Below are 26,810 nucleotides of genomic sequence, written 5' to 3'. Positions count from 1 at the left end.
TGTGTGTGTGTGTGATGTATAGAGAGAAGCTAGTCCATTGGAAATAAATATTGAACGATGATATCTGTAAATGACTTTGCCTGTTATATAGCGACCAATCCAGTCAGTCTGTGAGGATCTGAGGTTAATGGGCTCTTTGGTTTTACACTCATAGATACTACAGCACCTATGTTATGTTATGTTACTTTAGTGAGGCTGAATCTCTTTCGGGCTTCTGTCAGCCTAACTGAAGAAAACTGAGTGAGTGTAACCTTGTGTTGTCCTTGGGCCAAAAATGGTCCCTAGGTGAATGTTCAAACAAGTATATGGGAATCCCGAGCATAAATTTAGATACACGTGTGTTCCCTGGACCTCTGGCTGTAGTTGCTGTCCATGGTGCTGATCATATAATATTAATAATATATTATTTTCAGCCTTACACACTGTTCTCTCAAAAATCTCAAAAAGAAATCTCGTTGTATAGAAGTCATCAGAAACGAGCCCTAGTTCTCTCTTGATTTGTGATTTATGCGGAGACTGAGTTGATGCACCATATGAGCAGCATTGGTTTGCCTCACTCATAATGTCTGATATAAAATAATTAAGGCTGCAAAGATTTTATTGTGTAACTTAAATAGAATTAAATGACTCATCAGGGGCCGAATAAGGAATACAAGGTGACTAGTTTAATGAATCAAAGGGTTTTTTTCTAGTACTTTCTCATTCACTGCCTGTGTATTCCCTATAACCCTTATTCCTTTCCACCACTGAGGTCCTCGTGACAGGGCCAAGTAATATCTGATCTGAATTTAAAGACAACCTGCTGCCGCTGCCAAAAGTGACATATTCACTTAAAGGAGCAAATCTGGTGGAGTCTTAGAGGAAATTTTTCTCTAACAGGTTGATTAATATCGGTCTCAGTGAATTTACCATTTTGATTATGTAGGAGTAAAAATGTCAGTTTCTATTTGCATTTCAAACCAGATTCTGTCCTTGGGATGGGAACACAAAGATTTACTGCATTTTAAAATCTCCCAAGTGTTATTTAAACAGCTCAAGGTTATTCAGTTTGACCTCAGAGCTGTGGAGCCACTTTGGCTGAATTTGGGTGTGATTTAAGCAGAAATGTAAAAAAATAAAAATAAAATTGGCTTCTGGAAAATTACCGCATTCTGTGTAACTGTAAGCACATGTAATAATTTGAAGAGCAGTGCCATATGTCTATGTATTAGCACAATCTTGGATTATTCCTAATGACAAATTGATCCATGTCCATCGGGGAATTGGATTTGTAGATAGATGATGTTTTCAGGTTCTTTCTTACCAATGCTTTACCAGTATTTTAACTCTAAACCTGTGTCAGCTTTGACAATTACATTCATACTCTTCTGCACCACCCAAGCAAATGTGCTCTGTTTCTGAGGGTGGCAAACGTGATGCCAACAGGTACTTTTCATGGATGTTGTGTTTGTCAAAGCTGAGAAAAGGAGAAAACTCATCAAGGGCACCTTTTTGCCTCTGTGTGCCACTGAAAACAAACAATTTTCAATCAAAATGAGGCACTTTAGGCTTCCATGTCTCAGCAGGGCCAGATTCATTACAACTCCAGCACAAGACTTCTTACAGAGACTCTAACCGTTCACACCGAGAGCTGCTGAATCTTCTGTCTGCGCATTCTTAAACAAGTGCTCATTTTTGACAGAATTACTGAGCGAGCACAAAGCAAAGAGGAAAGGTAATCAGTTTGCAAATCAAGATGCACGGCCTGGCATGAATCAATGTGTGAGAGCAGGGCGAGTTCAAAGAGCAGCAAGGGAAACACTTACACTGGTGTCCATCCACGAGAGCACGCTACAGATACAGTTTCCCATTTATTAGAGGAAACTTCAGTATACTCAGAGGTACACACTCTCTCTGCATACTTTCACCAGTATGCTTAGTGGAAATGCAATGTGCACTACCATAGGACACTCTATAAAGTAACAGACTACTCTTTAATGGCTGTATCCTTGTAATGCATTGAGTTACATCCAGGTCACCACTAATCTAGGTACTGTTAGGGGTGGGTTTGGTTTAAGGCACATGCAAATTAAATTTTTCATGAAAATTGCTCAGGGTGAGGCTTAAAATTGGTATCATCACTGGACACAAGCTCGATCTTAGAGGGTTACAGTGTTACATACAGGCAAAAACGGGGTTACCTGATCTTAGCCCTAAACGTGTCATCAGTGACTTGGTGGATGTAAAGAGGTTACATGTAACAATAATCAGAATTCATTGTTTACTCTGTTCACCTCTTTAAAACTATTATTGTTGTACAGAAATGTGGTCTAAGCAGCTTGAAAGAAAGTGACTGGACTTCATTAGATAAATGCTTTTGCAAATTTCTAGTTTCAAAGCAGATTTTTTTTTAATCACGTGACACACTTTTATGAGGCCATTTGCAGGATTTGGACTTGTTTTAAGACTATCATCATTCCCTTAGCACAGACATTAGACACCGCTGTCTTACCAGAGACTTTCAAACAAGCCAACAAACCTCCTACATCTGGTTGTTTTTTCCCAGAATTCTCTGGGATGTTAAATTGTGACACCATGTTAGCATTAGACTATTTCTGGCTGTTCATCATACAGATGAAGCCATTAGACTTTTCTGTCACAGAACTGTTTCCTGACAGTTTTTTAAACGATTTTTTTTAAGTTGCAGGGCTCCACACAAGTGATAGATTTCCCCTTCTTTATTACCCTCTTCACAATCAGTCAGGGCCTTTAATGTGTCGTGTTTTCATAATCTCAGGATCTACCGTGTACGTGTCTTTGAAATCATGTCTCTGACTGAGAGGGTGGTACAATTTAAAGCACTTTGAGACGACTGTTGCTGTTAGGACATTGGTGCTATATAAATAAAACGGAAATGAAACGTTTATTTTTAAATCACTAATATAATAAATTAGCATTTGTTTCATAACTCCCTTGTTGTCTTTTATATGTTCAAGAAATAATGTGTGGCTGTCACAAACCTGAATTTGATCAGCACATTATCTGAGAACTACTGGTATAACGCTGTGAGGTAAAAATGTAAAACACTTTAAAAAAAACTTAGAAAAGATAAAAAAGATAAAAAGATAAAAACTACATTGCATTTATTGGGTTCAGAGATCTCATCGTTCTCATTTTACTAAATCACATTTACTATATTCATGTACACTAAAGTATTCAGTTTTACATTACTCAAGGTTAATGTCACGGCCAGGCGGATCAGCTGCACGATGATCAGCTCTCTCTCTCTCTCTCTCGCTTGGGTGGAACTCACTGTGGGTTTACACCCTCGGCCCACGCCCTCGACAGATGAGACACCTGGGTCTCATTAAGACGATCAGCATTTAAATCAGGAGGCGACTGCTGTTCATCGCTGGATCGTTGTCTACCACGCGTTAGTGAAGTCAAGCTACAGCAAGTCTAGTTAAGAGTATTTTCCTTTGTGTGTCGTACTTAACCCTGTCTCCCTGTCTACAGAGCTTCCTGGATTTTTCCCCGTGTGATTCCCGTGTGGCAGTGTCGGAGTGTGAGCCTGTGATCGTGTGCGTGGATGATCTGAAGAATGCGTGCTCTCCCCCTGGACTTCCCTGGAGACCCCTCACTCAGCTGTATATAGCACCCCCCTCACCTTCTTGTATATACACCTGGTGAATTATAAATAAATCCTTCTTGTGAGCATCAGAACCGGAGTCCTGCGCTTGAGTCCTCCTCCAAACCGTAACAGTGAAACTGAAAAGCCTTTAGAGATGTTTTAATGGGTAACTGGGGGACCAAAGACTCACTATTTAAATAGTGCATCTTTGATCAAAACGCAACTGAAATTTCCTTTATGGACTGAATGACAATGAAATAATTTCTGAACACAAAAGTAAAAAAAAAACAGAGAGAAGAGAAGGTCAAATATCCAGGGAACAGACAAAAAATTATATTAACAATTGTTTAAAACAATTACATTGTTAAAATAGCTTTGTTTAATGTTCACTTTACAAATCAAACTGGAAGAAGTGGGAACTCTGTGACTAAGATTGGATTGGTTTGGGTGTTTTAAACCGGTGATCTGCATTTTCACCACAGAAAGGTTTCTCAGAATCCACAACACATCCGCCCTTAAAGCCAGATGGCACTACAACAGCAGATGACCACTCTGGGTTCCACTCTGGGTGTCCTGTCAGCCAAGAACACAACTCTGAGACTTCAGTGGGCACAGGCTCACCAGAACTAGACAGTTTAAGATAGAAAAAATGTGGTCTAGTCTGCAGATGGCCAGTCCAAAATTTGGCATTTGCAGCATGAATACATGGATTCAACCTGCCCTGTGTCAACAGTCCAGGCTGCTGCTGTTGGTGTTGTAAATTGTGTAGGGAATGTCGTCTTTCCAATCAATTATGTTTATCACGCTATAACTGAGTATATCTGCTGACCACGTGTGTCCAAAATAAATTGTGTCACAAAGCAAAAATCCCCTAAAGTTGGTTTCATAAACATGGAAACTGGTGTAGTGGACTTCAGTGACTTTCACAGTTACCAGATCCTGAATCCTGCAAGACCTTGAGGCTGTTCAAGAGCAGTGTGCTAGCATAAATGTCATAGGATCTCAGAAGAACGTGTCCAACATCTTGTTGCCATTTATGGTTTTGCATGTGGATACTTGACACTAGATAAACTGAATCTGGCACTACGGTAGTCCCCTTTTTATTGCTTTGGTAGAAGAGTAGAAGAGTGACCTCTTATAAATTAGAGGATAAGTCGGCTAATGCTAGCTAGCTTGGTTAACAAGCTGCATTCATAAAGTACACATATCTGGTAATTAGTGCTACGTAACATTCAGTTTTCATGGTAAATGGCCTGTATTTGTATAGCGCTTTACTAGTCCCTAAGGACTCCAAAGCGCTTTACACATCCAGTCATCCACCCATTCACACACTGGTATGGTAAGCTACATTGTAGCCACAGCCACCCTGGGGCGCACTGACAGAGGCGAGGCTGCCGGACACTGGCGCCACCGGGCCCTCTGACCACCACCAGTAGGCAACGGGTGAAGTGTCTTGCCCAAGGACACGACGACTGAGACTGTCCAAGCCGGGGCTCGAACCGGCAACCTTCCGATTAGAAGGCGAACTCCCAACTCTTGATCCACGATCGCCACTGTACTAGACTTTTTCAATGGTCTCTTAGTACAAAGCCATTGTCTTGTCTTCTAATTTACCATATGAGGTGAATCGTCCAGGTTTTCAATGCGCCCCGCATGTTAGGTCAATGCTTTCTGTTCAATCTGATGGTAGCTGTTTTCTAATGAAGTCCTAATAAAATGTTAAATTACTATGGAAATCAGCATGACTGCACAACAAGTCATGTTTTAATGCACAAAATCAGTTAAAATACTGCATAAGGCTCAAACAATACAAAACTGTCTAGTAGTCAAGTTCAGTGCCAAAAAGACTATGTTGATATCCATTCAAGGCCCTAACAATGGAAACTTTAATACAACTTAAGACGGTGAATTAATTTAAATTTCTTTTAAAAAAATTGCCCTCTTTTCAGTTGTTATCAAGAGGAAATGCAGCAAAGTGCATTTATGTTATATTCATGCTTTTTGCTATAAGGTCAAGCGTTTTAACAGTGAAGTCCAGGGTTATTGACTCACTGTGGTGCCGATCTGTATGGGTCATTAGAGAAATTCCAGTTTTTGTCACGAACATATTGCCCCCCTTGATGTTACTACAATTTTGAGCACTCAAATCCTTCTCAGACTGATTGTTCTCTGTTGATTGTTCTCTGCTGTCTGAACACAGAAGTGAAAGACAGCTGAGCTTACATGGGATTTCTTCCTCAGATGCAGCTCACAGCAGGAAGACTGACTTCCAGCTGGTTGCCATGGCAGCAGTTTAACAGGCAACAGCGGTGGTCATCATGACGGGATGACACAGTGGATATTTATAAAGTCTAATTAGCTCAGCGTGGCTCTCGCCGTCCAACAGCCCTGACCTAAATCCTGTCAGATCAGTGAAGTCATGTTCCATGCTGAGAGATGCAGCCGGGTCGAAACCTCCGAGGCTGACATCACCTGCCCTTCCCTGCCGGAGCTGTCCGTCCGGACGAACAGGTGAAGCCAGCGTGAAGGTAATCACCTCAGACAAACAAGCAGGAGGGAGGACACTGACAAACTGACATTGTAGTCAGGAAAAACCAGACCAGACTGAGAGAGAGCAGTGCAAGGTTAAAGGTCAAACAAGCCGCTGTGTGTAGAAACTATCTGCAGCGCAGAGAATGAGTGTCTAGGCATCATATCGTCTTAAAGGACAGACTAGAAGGACAGACTGTGCTAAAAGTAAAGAATCAGAATAACCTTCAGTTCTTAAATCACCTCAAAGAAGTAGAATTTTATATAACAAAAATTCCCAAACAACAGACACACAGATGGCAGGAATAAAGACGGCAAACAAGAACGAAACAGGCGCTGATCCGACTGGTGAAAAGGAACTGGGAATCTCTCAACATTCATCACAAACATCCAAACAATCTGCAGCATTAACAGATGGTAAAAACGAACAGATGTCTGCAACTGATCACCTCCTGCATTTTACTTTCATTTGTCTTATGGACGAGCTGAAGAAGATATTCCTCTACAAGAGCGACATTTTATAATCAGCTCTGAAATTTCAGCTCAAAGAGAGCCTGATGGGTATAAAACATGAGGCAGGTTAGTTCCCTTCGGGGTCAGCCCTAGGGAAAAGTCACACAAAGTCCTTTTTCTTTCTCCCACTGCGACTTGATTGAGTTCAAATCCTGGATTACAAAGCTTAAGAGACAAAGGACGGGTCAGGATGATTTGATTTGTTGGCCTCTGCGGACGCATTAAAAGCCTGCGATCAGGCAGAAAGAAATGAGCAGTGGCGGTGCGCTGGACAGACTGAGAAGGATTACATGGCCTGAACATACGTGACCAAAGAGCCAGCAGTGCTTTAATCTGTAGAATAATGGATATGGAGGGGAAAGGAGGGGTTATAAAAGAATTAGAGACAGAAGAGAATGATATGTATCGGAATTTTATAGAACTGCTCACTAAAATCTACAGCAGACATAAATAATGTACACTGGATATGATGGCATTTATGGTGGCTGGTGGTTAGTCTTCAGAAACTTCCTTGTCTGTTCAGGATGAAGTCAAATCCCCAAAAAGTACCAAACACCTCCTGCAGACTTTTGTAATTCCCACACATTCTCATAAGCTTGATTACATGTCCAGAGTCTTGGAGACAATGCACCTTTGAATTTAAGATATTTTATATGTTTTGCTGTATTTAAAATGCTGTAAGATTTCATAATGTTACTAATGAAGTAGGTAGGGTAAGACTGTTTGACTTTTCTCCAAAGAAACCCCAAAGTGTGTCTTGGACTCCTTCTGCTGTACATATTGTGCGACAGATGTAGAACATAAGACAATAACAGGTTGGTGGAAAGTTTGTGTCCTGGCCCACGGTCAAGATTTTCTGCCTCCCTGCTGCTGCGGAGTCGGGGTGGTCTGCCTCTCCCCACCGCAGGGAAAAGGGTAACACCACCTGGGTCTGGGTGCAATTCCCCCCTCCAGTGGCAAGGGTACCTAGACCCGGTTTGTAGAGTACGCTTGGGGAGTGTGATTGTGTGTACAGCGTCTCTTTATGTCTATCTCCACGTTGGTTGAGTGTGGAGTGAGTGCACATGAGAGCATGAGGGTGGGAATGGATGTTTGTGTCTGTGTGTGCCTGTATCTATATGTCAGGTTGGGTATCAGACGCCACCTCTCTGGGGACACCTCAGGCCCTCCAAGGTTTGGAGGCCTATCTCCACCCACCACCACTTCCCCTGCCGGTGGCGGACTCCCTCAGGTGTCGGTGCGCTGGTGGTTCTTTGTGTCTGGGGGTGGGCGTCCGGGTACACACCGGCTCACTCCTTGGCGGCCGCTTGTCGGGGCCTGGGGCCTGGGGCTCGCTCGGGCCCCCATTTGGAGGTGGGGTGCCCCCGGCCTCTCGGCCTGGGGCTCGGTCACTCAGGCACAGCTGGGGGCCGGCGGAGCTCACGGGCGCGTCACTGCAACTCCCCCTGGCTTCTGCTCCGCAGCTGCTGGGCGAGCCCTCATCTGGGACTCTCCTCAGCTCTTACTGGAACAGTGGCGCGGCTGCCCCTCTGTTGGTCTTCCATGGTCTCTTGTGTTCTGGGGGCCTCTGGATGTCTGGAGTTTTGATCTCCTCCATACCCGCTTCACACCCTGGAGGACGGGGCTGTGGCCCCCCCACACTCCCTAGCAGATCATTACATGGAGAAACCTTTGGAATGCAAGCATGCTGATCCACACAGGTATGCACACAGGTGTACACATGGGTATTCACAGACGCGGACTAAAGCTTTCTTGGCTGCTGCCTCAAAGCACACTGTGCGCTGTCTATCTTGCGTGCTGCACAATATCGTTTATTATTAAGTAACTATTGATTTCTATGACTAACTAGTTTATTGTGATGGTGCTTTGTTTTCTCTATTATTATGTTGCTCTTTGTTGTTTGCTGTCTCCTCTGTTTGTTTGTTTTTTTGTTTGTTTGTTTTTTCTCCATACAGGTGACCCAGGAGTTGTTTATTTTTCCCCCCCCCCTTCTCACCGTCTCTTCTCCCCTTTGGTTTTCTTTCTCTCATTCATTCCCCCTGTCCTATTTATTAAAAAAAGAAAAAAAAAAAAGAAAAAATGACAAAGGATGAACTGAAGCTCTGCCATCACGTAATGTCGCATACTGCTGTTTCTGATGTCATTTAAAAAAAAAAAAAAAAAAAAAAAAGATTTTCTGTCTAACCCCATCATTACCAAATAATGTTGTTTTGTCAAACCTTCTGGCATGTGAGTAACCTGCAAGGTGTCTTTCATCACAAGGTCCAGAAAACCAGTTCATGGTATCGATGAGACCAGGGCATTTACTCTCAACTTAGAGGTCAATGTTGCAAACATGCACATTTTTATCCAAACCAAAGTGTTTCAAAGGTCCAAAAAGAAGGTAGCTGATAAACCTGGGTCAGCAGACAATATAGATGTAGTCTGTACAATAAATCAAGAAAAGACATACTGTGAGATGTAAGGTCTGACACCACGGGATGAGAACACCATGTGCTCATTTTAGGCTCATTCACGGTGTTTTGTAATACGATCTGTTTGTCAATTATCACGAGCTCTTAAAGGAAATTGTAAGATGCTAATCCATGTTTTCCCAACCTTATACCTCTCACAAAAGTTTAGCCGAATTTCCTCTTCTAAAAGGTCTCACTTGATTTTGTTGTGTTTGTAGGCAGAATTACTCCAAAGGTCATACACTGAATTGCATGAAAATGTTACCAGAGATGAGGCTTTTGGAGTTCATCTGGATCAAAAAATGTTTGGAAGGATTATTTATCAGTTGGAGACATAGAAAGAACTGGAGATATGTTCTGACTATTGTCTAGAAAAGAAACGCAAAGAAACAAAACGTACCACTGAAACAAAAGCATCTACTGAAGGAAGAAAGCATTGAGGCAAGTAAGAAAATAAGTAAAAAGGCAAGTAAAAATGTAGCTTCTAGGTCTCTACCTATGTCCTGGATACGAAACCTTTAGTATGACCATACGTTATCCGTGTAGATGCTGACACACTTTTCAACTTAAAGACTTTAAGTTAAACTTTAACCTCACTTACTTACTGTTTTATTTATTGCCTATTAGTTTGTTTCAAGCGTTATTCATCCCTCGGCTCCCTCCAACTCCCCATGATACTTCAAATTAAATTGAAGCTATTTTTATGCTAAAAACACTTTCCAGGACACTGTGCTTTCATCCAGCAAGCCACAAAGAGACAACTCTAAAATATCTGAGAGCCAGGGGCACTTCTGGCAGTTTGTCCGTTCTGACAGTGTTCTGGTTTTGGCTGCACTGGCAGACATATTGACACGCTTAAATCCTCCCTCTGTATTAGTGAAGACTTCCCTCTCTACAGGAGCCCCGTGACCCCGCCCCCTCTATCGCTCCGCTCTTTCTTTCATGTCTTTCAGTCTCTTTAGGCAAGCGGCGGCGGGGCCGGCCGGCGGCTCAGTGGGGGAGTTTGGCAGCTTGTTAAATGTTTTCTAAAACACCCACAGTAATTCACAGAGCCGGTAATTAATCAGGAGAGGAACCCCGCAGGCCACAACCAGGAGGGTGTGTGTGTGTGTTTGCTATCCTTCTTCTTTTTTTTTTAACAGAGACTTAATGATTCTACAGCAAAGAGAGACAATCACCGCAGACCACAGAGACTAAACCAATCTCAGTTTTGCTGCTGTGAATTAGTTTTGTGTGTGCGTGTGCAGTTAGTGGTTTAGCCATGTTTGTGTGCCCGTGTGCATGTGACTGCAGTGAATCTGTAGCTGCATTAACAGTGTTTCAGTTTACACCACAATGCTCTCCTTTTAAATGCAAGCACGTAACGCTTCAGTCGCACCTTCAGGACTCACTCACTTCTGCTCGCAGCAACGATTGCCTGAACAGTCCAGCTATTTTAGGTAACTTGTGTTTCATAATTTAACTGATTTTTATTGCCAATACCACAGACTGTTGCTCGTAATAGCCTATGGAGTATCTTCTATGAGAAGAACATCAGTTGAATTTTCCTCTGGGTCAACAGTTAGCAACGCAGCTAAGGTCGTGGCTCAGTCACACTAAAGGTAGAACAGCAACCTCCACGTGACTAGAAAAAAAATTGGTCATTGACTGATGACTTCAATTAATTTTTTTGCTGTCTGAGACCAAATAGAAGTAGCTGTGACCAACTGGACAAGCAGAGGTGTCTAGGTGGATCTTTTCATTACAAGATGATGTACAGATTTCTAGGTGGGAGGCAACCTGTCTCCAAACAATCACAGTCTGACTCGGACCGTCTGTAGTCACTATCAGATTGGTTTGCAAATAATTGCAATTCAATTTAATTCAGTTTACAGCAGTTGCCTCGAGGCACGTTGTAAATGCAGACAGATTGCCAGCAAGCTGCAATCATTTAATGTCAGTCTGCGTTGATGAGCTCAGCTCGTGTCTTTGAAGTAGCGGTCTGACTCAAATGAATGCCAGCTGATTGTATACTGGTTATATTCCTCTAAAAAAAGGTACACAAAGTCATTCTGGGTCATTGTGCTTCTCTGCAGCAATTATTTCACTATTTGTGGAGGAATTTCTGAATTTGTTTCACATTTACAAGAATTTAGTTTTGACTCGAAATGTAAGCACTTCATGCTAATTTCTGTTTAATCGGATTTTCTTTGTATGAAGATTTGTAAGAAATGGCAATTAGTGGGTTTTGCCAATTTATCATAGTTAAATAATGACAACGAATTAATGAATGGTATCAAGATAACAATTATATGCAATAGCAGACTGTTAGCACACTAACTGCTTTGAAGACATCAAAAAGGTCCCCCTGGTGGTCCTCCTTGGGTCCTCGTATTCGGGGGCCTGAATCTCCTCCATACCTGCTTCATGCCCTGGGGGGCGGGGCTATGGCTCCCCACACTCCCTAGCAGATCGTTACATGGAGAAACCTTTTGAATACAAGCGTGCTGATCCACACAGGTGTGTGCACACAGGTGTACACACGGGTGTTCACAGACACAAACTACACCTTTCTTGGCTGCTACCTCAAAGCACATTGTGCGCTCTCGATCTTGCGTACTGCACAATAACATGTAATATTTAGTGTCTACTGTTAGCTAGTTTATTGTGATGGTGTTGTATTTATTATGTTGCTCTTTCTTGTTTGTTTTCTCTTCTGTTTTCTCTTATCTCCATACAGGTGATCCAGGTGTTTTGTTTGTTTTTCTTTTTTTTTCTTCCCCCCTTTCTCACCATCTCTTCTCCCCTCTATTTTTCTTTCTCTCCCTCTCTTTCTTTCATTCTTTCTCCCTGTCTTATCCCCCAGTCATGTCCGTAACAACCGAAAATCAAATAAAATAAATACATAATTATAATAAAGGTCAATCAAATGGACCAATATGGCAAGACCATGATGATCCAATTGGTAAAGTAAATCCGCCTGGCATCTTTCTTGGCCTTCAGACAACAATTCTGATGACTAAAGATCCAAACAGGACAGGCAAAAAAAAAAAGAAAAGAAAAGAAAACAGGCAACCAAGCATAAGAAGAAAAGAAAAAAAAAGAAAAAACAAGAAGACATCAAACAGGAACAATTTCGAAGGCAACAAGATTGCTTGAAGTTCACTGTGTACAGCTGGTTATGCTGGGGGATCATATATTTTGTCTGTGTTAGCAAGTAAGCTAATGCTATTCAGCTGATTTAGTGAAGCCTGACTCATCAAACAAGGCAGCATTCAACAGTCACCATAAGAACGGCATTCGATTCTTGGAGGGATCGTTTGATTATTTTTAGTCAAATCTAACGCAAAGCTAATATCTGCTATTTTCTTCAGTTTTATTGAGTTCATTCTATTTTGCACTCATTTTACTGAAAATGAGTTTATATTTCAAAAACAGATTACGTCATAAATACTGTAACAGCACTGGAATCCCATATATAATATTAAAATAATACAACAATGCCCTGCAATTAAAAACAACCATTAAAAGCTATGAAAGCAAGAAGAACCTCTCATGATAACACTATAAAATCTTTACAATAACAAAATAAACATTTCTCCTCTGACCTGTAAGATGCTTTTGTCTTGTTTTTTTTTCTATTAGCATCCTCCTGAAATATTAGCTGGCTGTGCTGACAGCAGCACCGTGAATATGACTGATAGCTGCAGCGCTGGCTTTGTTTCTCACAGCTTTCATTAAGCTGCTAACAGGAAGTGGCTAATGAGCCGGGCTGCACTCATTATTATGGAAAACAACACACACATTCGTTATCCTGATCATCTAATCATGGTCACTGCCCTGTGGAGTCAGAACACACACATCTCCATACTTCACCTAGCTGTGGATATTCATCAGCATCTAACTGCCTCCATTTAGCAAAAAAACAAAGTGTAATGGGGCATATTAGCACAACATATTTCTTAGTTTAATGCCAATGTAGGGGAGACACTGGGGAAGTGAGTCGCTCACATGTCCGGGACACTTTGTCATTAATATGTAGGGTTTTTATGACTTCTTATATTTTAAACTTAAAGAGGAAGCACCAATAAACACTCTTGAACTGTTTACTTTGTCCTCAGAGGACTTTTGAACTCAGTAAAATGTTTTAGAGGCCATAAACAGCGAGATTTCATTTCCAAATCTTTAACACTAATGAGCTGATAAAAAAAGTATATGCAGCATTTATGGCACCATGCAAAAAATTTAAATGCAGGTTATGAAGAGACTGAATATGTGTATAAAAATAAAAAACAAACGTTAAATATGACGCCACCTCAGTTTCTTTTTGAAGCACATTTTTCTCTTTACTTTTACTTTCCTGCCACTTTATAAGAGTTCAAGGCAAATTAGGATCTCCTGAAGACGTTTCACATTAAAAGCCTCCAACAAGAGCGAGATAACATTCCTGCTCAGCTGCTCGAAGACCTTTAATGTGAAGCATTTATGAAATTTGATTGTAATCATTTCCATATTTCTGTGAGTCACGAGGACCTCAGAACACTCACACTCTTAGGTAGACCTGTTCAGTTGTTCCTCTTGGTCCAATGAAGAACGTTCGGGATTTGGTGGAATGGAAGATTGTCATTATGGATGCGATACCAACAAATCTGTAGAAACTGTGTGATGACGACATTTCGTATAGAAATCTCAGAGGAATGTTTCCGGTGTATGTATGTATCTGCATGTTAGTTTGTCCATAAATATGCAGAGAAAGTGTGTAAATGGAGCGTGTAGGTAAACTGCTCACGTTATCAAATATATTTAATTTGCAGATGAAGCAAACGGAGATAAAAGGCAGACACAGGAGGGATGAATGAATAAATTGAGAGTGGATTTACAGATAGCTCGAGGCTCGTCATGATAAGAGAAACTTCAGTTTAATACCATGTCGCCTTCAGCTCTGAAATAAGGAATCAAAAAAACATTTAAAGAGGGGAAATGATGGAGAGATGGATTAAAATGCACAAAGTGTAGAAAGGCTTCACCTCCATCAGAAATGCACCAGCTTTACTCCACAAAGTTGAATTCTTTTTCCTTATTCTCCCCCTTCTTCTTACATCTGCTTAATCCTTTGTTTCTTCCCTCTGTAAAGACTTGCATGTGGTTACTGACACTGCTTTGCGGAAAGAAAATCTGCCATTATAGAGAGAAGACACAAAGTTCACTCTGGAGAAAGGTTCAGCTCAATTATTTGTTCAAAGGTGTGATAATTGTTGTCCTGAGAAGATTGTCCTGAGCCCATTATGTGTAGAGTAATTGTAGTTCTCATTTAAAGTTATTAAAATGGTTGCTTTGACTTTCAGTATTTTTTATGTGTCTGTTTATAATTGTTCTTTGTAATAATAGCCGTAGGCTCCATCATTGTGCTAACATCATCATTAATTGAGTTACTGCAATGGGGCTTCTGCTCACTGACATTATGATGGGGACAAGGATTTTAATTCTATTTCAAAACTCCCCAAGTGATGCTTATTCACAGAGCCCCAGGCTGTTTGGCCTTACAGGTGTGGAGCCGTTACCGACTGATTTATATTCATTTATTTTATTATTTTCCAGGTAGAAAATTCAAAAGCACATCTGAGTGCCTACGGGGTTAAAAAAAGTATTTTTCTTTATTGTCTGAGCTTAACAAGTGACAGAGGTGTAGATGAAATGTCTCTAGTGTGACAGTCATGTGGGGGGCTTTATATGCCCCCCATCAATCCCACCCACCTCCTGCAGGCTCTGGTACAGTTCATGTCATGTTTTTTCTTTTAGCATTTATCCTTTGTTATTCACCTACTTGAGTTATCACCTCATTTACAGTGTTTCCATGTATCCCTTTTTTTGTTTTAAGTTGCTGTTCTTCTGTTTCATCATCTTATGTTGGATTTATTGCTGATTATCCAGCTATTTTCTGGTGTGCATGCAAGTAACTTTGATTAAAGTTTGCTTTTGATTTCAAATCTGTCTGAATTGGATTTCTTCATCTGGCGGCCTTAGCTGAACATTTTCTTTCATTCAACCCTAGCCCACTCAGACATTTAATTGCACAGGGATTAGAGTGCAGTTAAATAAATTTTCAAGAAAGTACCGTAGCTGTACAAAGGACTCCATGGTAAAGGACGGGCAGACGGCAGCCACTATTGTGACTTAAAGGGAGTCTAATATGTTTTTAATTATTTTACTGTTGCAATATAAAACATGTTAAAATGTTAGTGTATGTACAAGTACAAGCTTTCAATGCCCAGCTTCCCAGTTTTCTATATTCCTGGCTCTGTATAGCAGAGGTTATTGCGTATACACTTATCTTGGCCTTACATCCATGAGTTGCCCCACCCACTTGCTTTACACTTGTGTGTTGTGTGGCAATTGCTGAGGAAAAAAAAAAACTTGGTGGGGGGGCTAAAACAGTTCAGAACATGATTTTTTGTCCAACTCCCATCATCCTCATCCAGTTGTGGCAGATAGCTGCCGCTCCCTGAGCCTGTGTGTTCCTGTTAAAAGGTTTTCTTTCCTACTGTCACAATGTGCTTGCTCACAGATAGTTGGCTGATTGCTGGGGGTTTCTTTCTTTTAAATTATACACCAATTTGAGGCAACTGTGATTTCGTGCTATATAAATAGAATTCAATTTAATCGAATTAAATAGAACTAAAAGACAAATAAGCATTATTTTAAACTGCATTATACACAGCTGTTCTAGTAAAATCCAAAAATAAAATAAAGCTGGAGCTGAAATGAGCAGAACAGTGCGCTTTAAGCCTTTTATTTTTGAGCAATTATTGTTTGTTAAATGCTTCTCTTTTTGGGGAATCAGGGGACGTCTCTTCTCAACCCCAAATTATCCCTTTTTAACCTTTGCCTTTAGAGATTTATGTAAAAAAAATGTTTGTTTTCAGGAATAGTGGATCAATATACATTAGTGACTGCACATTAGCTATTAGAGAATAAAAGAGCAGAGCCTTCCGTTCACTGCCAGCTCATCCAGCTTATTGCTATTTCAAATCTATAAGAGGAAAGACACATGTGGACACTTTTTTTCACCCATTTCTCTGTAACTCTGAGCTGCATAAGCAGAAGAAAACAAAGATTCAAGAGCTTTTTTTAAAAAGGTTCTCTCCTTTACATATGAAGGCTCCTCCTGAAATTCTCTGTCAACACAAACCAACACAGTCTCTGGGCCCATTGTGTGTTACGGTACATTTCAGGAACAAATACACACTTTGGAAATGTACGACTCGTGTTTACATGTCAGAACATGGCACTTTATGATCAGATTTGAGGCGTGACACACTGAAGACGCAGACTCTTCTCCTGTTTATTGTAAACATCATGTGATGTTTGCCGGCGGTGGCCGTTGAGAGTGGAGTGTAAACAGAATATGAATGTGGTGCGAGCACAGAGAAAGACTCAGAGGGGACACCGAGACAAAGACATGAAAGGACAGAGACGAGCAGAGAGGCCCAGCTGGAAGGAGACTGAAAATACCCGAAGGTTAATTTGCAGATTTTCTCCTGAGTCCAACAAACAACAGCTGCTTCTGTTTGATTTCAGCTTTCTCTGCTGTAGAAAAATAAGACTAGCTTGTGTTTCATTAGAGGTGCTATCACGGATTCTAATTGTACGGAAAAATCTTGTGGTACTGACAGCATTAAAAGAAACACCTGTTCATCAGCTAGTCTGAAGAAGACCTAACGTCTTCATGTGGCAAGAAAACTTTTCTGTCTGTCACTTCCTAACTTTAGTTCTGTAAAAACAAAGCCCTGCCATTTAACTAAATGAGAATGCCAATTAAGTTGTGCAAAAAGAATATACGGTCATCTGGGATAAAGTTTCTGCAACTTGAATCCACTTAAAGAATATTTCACATTTATCCTTTCCTCAAACTACAGAAAGCAGAAAAGACTGATGTAGCTGTTACGTCTGAAAAGTGAAGACAATATAAATGGGCCTTAAACCTGCATTCTTGACCAGCAGGGGGCGACTTCTCTGGTTGCAAAGAATTGCTCATTGTATAGTAGTCTATTGGAAAAATAGCTCTGAGTTCCCTTACCTTGGTCCAGGTGAGCACTTTAAAACAGGACTGAAAGCTAATTTAAATAAGCCGCACATGCAAATCCCCCCGAACACTTCCTCTGCCTGAGGCACTGACTTCTCGCTGACTCCTCACGAACACGAGTGGTGCAAAAACAAATTGCTGTAACAGTCATGTTTAACTGCTCGTGACACAAATGAGTTCACTGTTACTGGCACTGACAGCTTTTTTTTTTTTTTTTTGAATGTGTGTTTATGTGGGGAAAAAAGTATTTTCAGCCCAGTGGGCGTCATTTGACCACTGACCTAATTCTGGCTCTGGTCACCGCAGGACAAATTTCACCCTGCAGTCCAGCGCTGTTCCTGAGGTGATGCTGAGAGACTTCATGCACGATAAACTTCCCTACAGATTGTGCTGACTTTAAAGCACAGCAGCAGCCTGATGGGATTCAACTACAAATATAGATTGCTTTCAGTCTTGTACGAAGCCTGGGGGAAGTTTAGCTTTCGCAAAGCTTGATGTGAATATATCTGTATAATTTTAGGGTAAGCCTACATCTGTGAAGCAAACAACAAAGTTTTGAAAGATGCTACAAAGACATTTTACTGTAATTAGAGGAAAATAACAATTTAGAACATTATTTATCCCAAATTATATAAAAGTTTTATCTTGGGAAATAGTTTTGTGATCCTAAGACCTTAACACAAACAATTAGTTTCTGGTTTTGTGACAGAATTACACACAAATCAGGGCACAATTAATGATGAGAACATTTTGTTTTAGACTTCTAGAAGTTTGTTTTCTGATCTGGAATACAGGAAGGTTTCTGCTTGGTTTCAAATTGACACTACCAGCCCTAAAGAACCAGCTTCTCTCCTGAAACAGATGGTCTGGAGCCTTGATTATAACATTAGGAGTGATTCTGGCAACTGAAAGACCTTTTATTTAAATATTTAGCAGAGGTGTAATTCTCAAAATCCACACTTCAGAGTGGATACCTCAATTCTTCTTTCCACAGTCTATAGTTTTTCTTTTGTTTTGTTAGTGGGGATTGCTATTTATAATGAGGGGAAACCAATTTTTACCACAGGTGTGATTCCTCAGTTAGATCATGGATTAAAAATTAACTGAATGACCTGTGCACATTGTAGCTATCAGCAGACTTGTATGCTTTTAACATGACATTTACAGCTCCGCGTAGTTAACCAATAAAAGTACGTGGCTAATTTGTACATCATCACATAAGAACATTATTAAACAGCTTTTTCTGCTAAATGCTGCTTACTCTCCACACAGAAAGTGTTTTATCTGTATATTTCACCAGAAAGCTTTTCTAGCATACCGGTAGTTAGGTCAGCTATTTCTCTGTCAGTGAAGAGTCATTATTCAGAACTCTTCTGTTACATATTCTCAGTTTCATCTGTTTTTACAACTAATTTAATCTTGTTGAACCTGAACTTTTTCAGGGGATATCTGAATACACGATGAATTTAAAAATAAATAAAATAAAAACTACAGAAGTCTCTAGACATTCAAATGGTGATTTTCATATTTACCAATATTTACCAATATTAGTTTATCATTTAGCCTTTTAAAGATTTTGTCTGTAAACTTTGGGGGGAACAGTTTGCCACAGCTGCTGAGTTACAGGATGTTCATAATTACCTCTACACAATCGCTTCACAGGAAAAACTGCTAGCACTGATATGAAATGAATAAGATTTCAGGAAAAAAGAAATTTTGAAAATAATTGCTTCAAACCAAACAATCAACAGAATCCTTGAGCACCTTCAGTTTGAATGTACGAGCTGCTGAGGAGCAGTAAGACAATAAATACAAATATATTTTATTTATGAAAACCTCCTGAAGCAAACAGTCAGCTCAGAAAAACAACAACACTGCATTTGATTCTGGAGGTTATCTGTCAATGTAGCAATGCCAACTGTTTTCGCCCTATTCTGTTTGCTTATTCATTTTTATTTTTTTAATTTCCACAGAGGTGGAACAACTCTTGTTATTTTTTTTTCCTTTTTTACCTAAGGAGCATTGGTAAGTGACACAGTTTTGCTCTTTAATTTTACACAGAAACCTTTGTGTGTTCTTGTTTTTCTATCCAAGTTAGGACGTAAGTTGATACTTGACCAAGTAAGTACTGTCATGCGCCTGGTGGGAAAGGGTCATATAATAATTCTATTTCCTCACCTAGTACACTGAGCTCAGCGTATGCAGTGATGTTGTGGTTCTTGTTGGAGGCTGTACAGCTGTAACTGCCAGAGTCGTCGTCAGTGACGCTTCTGATGATCAAGTTGCTGCCCGCCAGTAGAGAGTACTTCTTGTTCCTAAAAGGGAGGAAAGAGTTTTTGCATTTCATTATTGCTTCTTTGTTACTTGCATAGAGGAACGATCAGCCTAGCTTTGTTACCTTAATAATAAGTTATTTCTATATATACTTGTTGCCCATTCAACTGATCTACGCAACTATCTGACCCATTGCTGCAGCTCAGTGCATTTAGGCATGCAGACATGGTCAAGACAATGTGATAAAGTACAAACAGAGCATTGGAAATGGGAAGGAAGGGGATTTAAGTGACTTTGAACTTGGCATGGTTCATTATGCCAGACAGCCTGGTCTGAATATTTCAAAAACCAATAATCTACTGGGATTTTCCAACACAACCATCTCTACAGTTTACAGATAATGGTCCATAAAAGCAAAAATACATATTGAGTAACAATTTTTTAAAAATGATTTGTTAAGGTTGGAGGTCAGAGAAGACTGGCCACACACTTTCTGCCATGAGTCAGTGTGTGGCTGGCAAACTGTGGACCCAATTGCAGAACACAGGACTGAACATAAAACAGTTTTATTGCTGGATTTTAAGGAGGGAGATACAAAATTACCAAAACTCTGACACAAATCAAAAACTTACTAGTTTCCAATACTGATAATACAGATCACACGCAAGGAGAAGTATGACAACAACATGACTATGAACAAAAGAAGATGGAAGACTTAAATACAAACATGAGGTAAGAACAGATTGGAAACACCTGGAGAACACAGGTGAACAGAATCTACAAACAGCAAAACAAAATACACATGGGACATGAGACAAAATTAGACAGGGAACATAAGCTTATAGACAGAGACCCAGACTCAAAACATGCAAACTCTATGTAGCAAAAGCACAAACACAGAGACATGACTGAGAGAGGACACAAGAGTCACCTGATAAAACTAACAGGACCAGACAACCACAGAGACAGCGAGAAAGAGAAACATGATGGGGACCACAAATGATGATAACCAAACATTACAAAACTAAGATATAAATCTTTTATATCCTTTTCATCACATCCAAGTTCTTAAATAATCAGGCTCCATCCTATCTTTAAGATTTCATACTACCTATAAAACCCCAACAGACTGGGCTTGTTTGTGGTTCCTATAGTATTTAAAAATACTATGGGAGGCAGATCCTTTAACTTTCATGTTTCTCTTCTGTGAAACAAGCTTCCTGTTTGGATTTGGGGAAAAGTCACCATCTCTACTTTTAAGATAAGGCTTAAAACTTTCCTTTTTGATAAAGCATATTGTTAGGGCTATATGACCCAGGTGACTCTGAATCCTCCCTTAGTTATGCGGTAATAGCTCTAAACTACTGGGGGCATCTTCACTCACCTTTTTCATTCACTATATGTTCTCCATACACCTCACCTGGAGCCACAACATCATCACCCTAATAAAGAAGGCCCAGCAGTACCTAACCTGCCCGAGAAGCTGTGTCATGGTTTTTGAGTATGTTTGGACTTTTCTTATCCTCTGGAATAAAGAGATGGTTATGTTCAGTTTTTAAGAGCCTCTGAGTTTTAGCTTTTGGTTATTGCTTGCTTTCATGCCTGTTCCCTTTTTCGTGTCCAGTCTGTGTTTTGTCTCTTCTGTCTGTCATGTGCTTCCATGTCTGATTATTCGCTGTCCTAATGTAGAGCTCATGTCTGTCTCAGTGTGCACGTCACTTCCTGTTTTATTTTGACAGTTCCTCATCCCATGTGTGTTTGTTCAGTTTTGCTTCCCCTCTTTCATTAGTTGGATTTGTTGCAGCTGTGTCTCCACCCGTTTCCTATCCTCTCATCCGTATTTACGTCCTCATTGTTCCTCTGTTCCACTTTTGTTTCGCCTCATGTCTGTGTTAGTCTGCAGTTTCTGTGATTGTGCATTTTGGTTTTCTGAAGCTCCAGCAATATAAGCTGTTCGAGTTCAGTTTCCATCTCCATCTGCAAACTGCCAGCCACACATGAATGCATGGCAAGCTGCTCCAGAAATTCTACCTCTCCTCAGTGGACAGTAAGCTCTCCTACTGCCTGGGTGTTTGGTACGCAGGTACGCTAAAGGAAGGCTGTTCAGAGGGTAATTAATACTGCCAAAAAAATCATTGACTGCCATCCCTGGATGCCGTTGTCAGATCCTCCTGTCTCAGAAAAATCAAGACCATCACAGGCGACCAATTGCACACACCCCCCACCTGAATGACCCAATGCCCTCTGGACCAGGTCCTACACGATCAGACTCACAAACAGCTTCATCCTCTTGGCCAGGACAGCAAACAAACAAACCCCACCAAGCCATGAGCCATGGTCTGAGCAACCCTCATCATTCAGACCACTCGCACACAGACTCTACTCAGACCAAACCCTTTGCACTACTTTCAAGCACTTTGCGACATGTCCTCTAATGTGCCTTTTACATTTTATGTGCCTTCTTCCTGTTTTGTATATATTCCACTTGCTTGTATGTACTCTCCTTGTCTGTTATTTATTCTTGCTGTCCTAATATTTATATTTATTCCTGCACCGTTTGTGTGGAACACCCAAATTTTTGTTGTACAATGTCAATAAAAGCCTATTCTATTGTCTATACACCACTCTGCATTTAATGATTAGTCATCATTAATCTCTGGCTCACTTCCAAAGCATGTCTTGGTCCTGTCTTCCTCCCCCCACCCAAACCAGTCGTGGTAGATGGCCTGAGTGTGGTTATTCTGGAGGTTTCTTCCTTTTAAAAGCTTTTCCTCCCCATTGTCACCAAAGTGCTTGCTCATATGGGTTCCTATAATTGTGCTGAGTAAGAGCTAGGCATGCCACTACAAACTAGACACAGACCAAAGGTAAACAAAAACTGAGACAAGGACTGACTACACACACAGAGATGAGCCAAAGAGTGGGTGAAAATGAGAGGGGACAAACAGTGTTAAAGAAGAATTATGGAATATGAATATAAATAAAAACTTCTTATTAAGTCTTATTCTAAATCTTGTTCTTACTGTTATCTCTTCCAATTTATTTGGTGAAATTTCTAGGAGCCAAGTTGGGCAAGTAGGGTCAGTGAAGACTGCACCAAAGGTTGTTTACAAAAGGTTGTTTCAGGTTATTTATTTTTACATAAAGAGTCCAAAACTTTAGTTTTACTACAGCTGTCTATTGGTCATACTAAAAAAAGGTAATTCAGTGTATTAGTGAATCGCTAATATGTTGTAATAACTCTTTTCTGCAAAGGAATGTAAAAATATAATGCTATGAATACGCATAATCATTCAAACATTTACCACCAAGGCATAGCAATCACTGGGCCATACTGGGATCAGTGTGGGTAAAATCAGATGTGTGCTGTTGGTGGTTTAAACATGGATTAACACAGTAAAGCAGACAGACCAGCTCTGAATCAGTTCCTCTCCTGTCCTCCACTGGATGCTCGGAGTCGGGTAACCAGAGGCTGAACACTCAAGCACCGCATCTGATCCCAGCAGAGCTGTTACTCGGGTCGGGCTCTGAAGGAACTGGAGGTTCCTGCTGACGCCAGGTTCTGAAAGAGAAAAGAAAAGGAGAAAAGGAGAGGGTAAAGGTCAAACATAGTCTAATACATTCTAAGACACACACAATTTGGCCACGTGTCATTTTATAAGGATGCCGTGTGAAAACAACAGCAATCATCTGCTTGTTAACCAGTCAGCCAAAAGAGCATTTTTAGCATTCATTGTGTTCTATTTTTTCACAAAGGTAGTGAAGGAGGATTCTGCACAAAACGGGATAAATAATTTCCTTACAGTAATTTTGTGCATGGATGGATCATGGGTGGTTGTGTTGAACCAGAAAAGTGTGAATTATTGGCTTCCATAAGTGGGCAGGAAATAAAATAATCTATCCCCTCTCTTCTGCTTTTCTTTTCAGAGTCACAGGGTGGGGGGACTGGAGCCTATCACAGCTGTCTTAGCGTGAGAGAGACCCTTGACAGGTTGCCAGTGTGCCGTGCACCTATGGGCAATTTAAAGTTTCCAATTAACCTATCCCCACTAACTGCATGTCTTTGGATTGTGGGATGAAGCCAGAGTACCCGGAGAGAACCCACACAAACACGGGGAGAACATGCGAATTCCACACAGAAAGACCCCGGCCTGATGGTGGAATTGAACTCAAGACCTTCCTGCTGCAAGGCAACAGTGCTAACCAACATGCTGCCCTGGCAATGAAACAAATGCCCTCATTTTAATTGTATTAGCATGTAAACCATTGGAGCTTTTTAAACTATGATAGATGCATTATTTAGAAAGTTCTTCATGTTTATATGATTGCTGATTGATGTGACTGCTGTCCTTGGTCCTGCAAGATTAGCTGGTTCTGAGGACAGATGTGAACAGCTAATCAGTAATCATTTACATGCCAATGAGTAACCAGCTTATTGAGAAAAATGTGTCAGTAAAGGTAAGCTATAAGAAGCATAAGCTAAAGTCAAAGGTTCTGCTTTTGTTTCTTTCTTTGTTCTTGGGAGGAGTTCCTTGGATGACATCTCAGCTGAGGACCTGACACTAATTAGAAAGCAACTATTGGATTTCTCCAAGGTTGAATACACCTAGCATCGGTATGGAGAGGTACAAAAAACAAGCTTAAATAAAAAGCTCCTTTCGGTTGTATTCCTACCTGTAAACACAACACAAGAAAAGGGAAAATGGTTCTTGGTTGGAAATATAAAAGGTCTCAGGCTGGTGCAATAAAATGGTTTCTTAAAAGACACGTGAATCATCTGAATTTTTATGTTTGTTTTTTTTCTTGCTTTCCAGGGTGATAAGTCCCTGCAAGGGATTCCTTAAAACATACAAGGTCTCCTAAAATATTTTAGTTTATGCTATGAGACTAGGCTTAATTTAAAAAAAGAAAAGAAAAAAGCTTGTAAATAACTGTCAGGTAAGCATCTGTATGCAGAAAGTCTGTACAAGATCATTTAGTTCAGTGGAAAAAAATAAACAATTTAGATGAAAAAGATTGAATGCATTTTGAGAAATCATCTCTCGTTTATAACCTAATTATGCTTCCACATTGACATTTCTCTATTTGAAGCCTAACCTTGATGAGGTCATGCAGTTTTCCACCAAGCTGATTTGAAACCCAGATGCATCTCCAAGAAAACAGTGTGAATGTGCTCCTTTGATGGACAAACCAGAAGAAGTCGCGTTGTGTTTCATCCACTGGCAAAGGCGTTTAGTGGTCTGATATCCAACACAAGCTTTCATCTAAGAAAACCTAAGGGCCTGAAGGAACACGCATGTACACACGTACACACACACACGTACACACACGACATCTATACTGGGTCAGGCTTGTGTTCATCCTCGGGCACCCCCTCAGGGTGAAAGCAAATCTGACTCAGAGTGACTAGACCCAGAACCAGACTATTTCCTTTAGTAGACAGGAAGTTACATCATTATCATAATCACCATCATCCGCCAGTGGCACTGACACACACCAATATGCATCTCTAACGTGAAATATTTTGTAATCATCTTTTACTCCTTATCTTTGAATAGGCATGAAGTTATTTCACATCTGCTGCTCGTCGTGAAATAAGAAACAGCCGAGCCGTTTCCCCCTGAAAGTGAATTAAGGTGATCAGAGCATGAATATTCTAAGATTCACAAGTTTTTCAAACTTGTGTGACCCTTTGCAGATTACAGCTCATTCTAGCTTGACTTTATAAACTATACCGTATCTACAGCTTAAATTAATTTAATAATTAAGACCCTTTTTTTGGTACATTTTGCTTGTAGGTCAGACCTCTTACTTCCAGAACTGCCTTAAAGTCTAAATAAGGTGCCCTGGAAGCATTCGTCAGAGATGGTTGATGGTGCTCACCTGGCACCAAGTACCACCATATTTTTAAATTCACTAAAATCAGCCTTTCTTTTCTCATTGCCCTCAATACCCAACCAGCCTGTTAAAAAGGCTGCTTTTCCTTCCAAGTACCACCAAGAGCAGGGATGTCACTTTGACCTTAAGAGCGCCAAACCAGTGGAACTGCCCTTTATGTCAATGTATAGAAGTTAAATTACACATTTAATGTCAAAATTAAAAAAAATACTTCTGTAGTAAATCTGTACATCTGTCAGCATGACTCAATTGTAAGAAATGTACAAAAAGACAGAAAACATGCCGTCAGCTCGTTGTGCAGACTCTCCTGTCCCGTTCTAAAACTGAAAATCTTTGTTTATTAGTGGAATATGTTAATATGAATCCCACATTTCTATTGTAGTTAGTGAAAAACAGGAACTTTGTGTAATTTAATTGTTCACTTGTTTTTTATTTACTTTAGTGTAGCATGAACAGCCATGAGGGAGGTCTTTATGAGTCGGAAAACTTATGAAAATACAGTTTTACATACAGAATTACATAATTTATACACTGTGTGCTTCTTTAGAATAATACAGGGTATTTACCTTACAATATAAAGCACCTTGAGGTGACTGACCTGACCTGTACTGAACCCAGATTCAGCTGATACAAAAACTGCCTCAATAACAGTTTAAGTTACACAACAAACTGCCCGTTTGTCTACCCGTTTACATATTTACATATTTAATTCAGCAAGTGTTCCCTGTACTAGGATCCCATCTGTGAGGTTCAAAAGTATACACATGGATAATGAATAAGATGTAAAGCTGTGCAACTTCATGATTTTGAAAAAAAAGAAAGAAAGAAAACAAAAGAATCGGAAACGTAAAACAAGCATCATCAGCAGAAAACCGCGCGCGGTGAACACGAGCAAAGAAAAGAAGAAGCAGCGGGAGAAATGTCCACGTAGCAGATTTTCTTTTTGTGTGTGCTGGTCGCAGAGGCGAGTAAAGAGCGAGGGATCACGGAGATAATCACTGAGCAGAAGCGTTGATCCTTTAATATTTTCACAGGCACGTCGCCCAAGGAGGCTGTCAGCAAATCAGATGAAACACTGGCACACCTCGCATCACAACAAGGAGGACACACGCGCAGTCACGAGCTATTCACTGCATGCAGACAAAGACACACAACACCTTTGAGGAACGACGACAAATATATTCAGCGCTGTTCTCCTCTGAAATGTTGAAACAAAGATAAACTGTCCCTTTAATGCGTTTTCGAAGCTAATTATTAGATAAGTCATCCTTTTCCCAGACCTTCAGCTCAGTTCACTGCACAAACACACTCAGAGTTATTATTTGTACCCAACAGGCCAAGAGGCGTGTTCTCACATCATGTTATTACCATGTTCTCATCTCACAACCTTGTTTCTTCTTTAGTTTTCATGCTGCACCAAACTAATAAAGGTAATAAATCACAGACTTAAGAGTTGCTCTTTTAAATGCTA

The 26,810-nt window shown here is 40.4% G+C and overlaps 1 protein-coding gene across 1 annotated transcript in view; it reads right to left on the bottom strand.

Moving 5' to 3' along the window:
* dcc (DCC netrin 1 receptor) overlaps positions 1-26,810 on the bottom strand; it is a 339,139-nt gene that overhangs the window by 185,119 nt on the left and 127,210 nt on the right. The window contains exons 4-5 of the mRNA XM_005725637.1: positions 22,853-23,003; positions 19,346-19,482 (exon numbers count right to left, since the gene is read on the bottom strand). Of these exons, the coding sequence (XP_005725694.1) occupies positions 19,346-19,482; positions 22,853-23,003 (288 nt within the window). The remainder of the gene's footprint in view (positions 1-19,345; positions 19,483-22,852; positions 23,004-26,810) is intronic.

Source organism: Pundamilia nyererei, unplaced genomic scaffold, assembly GCF_000239375.1.
Source record: "Pundamilia nyererei isolate P.nyererei 1_Seehausen unplaced genomic scaffold, PunNye1.0 scaffold00016, whole genome shotgun sequence".
Taxonomy (NCBI): Eukaryota; Metazoa; Chordata; class Actinopteri; order Cichliformes; family Cichlidae; genus Pundamilia; species Pundamilia nyererei.
Note: the sequence above shows the minus strand (reverse complement) of the source record. Positions and strands in the feature narration are given on the sequence as shown.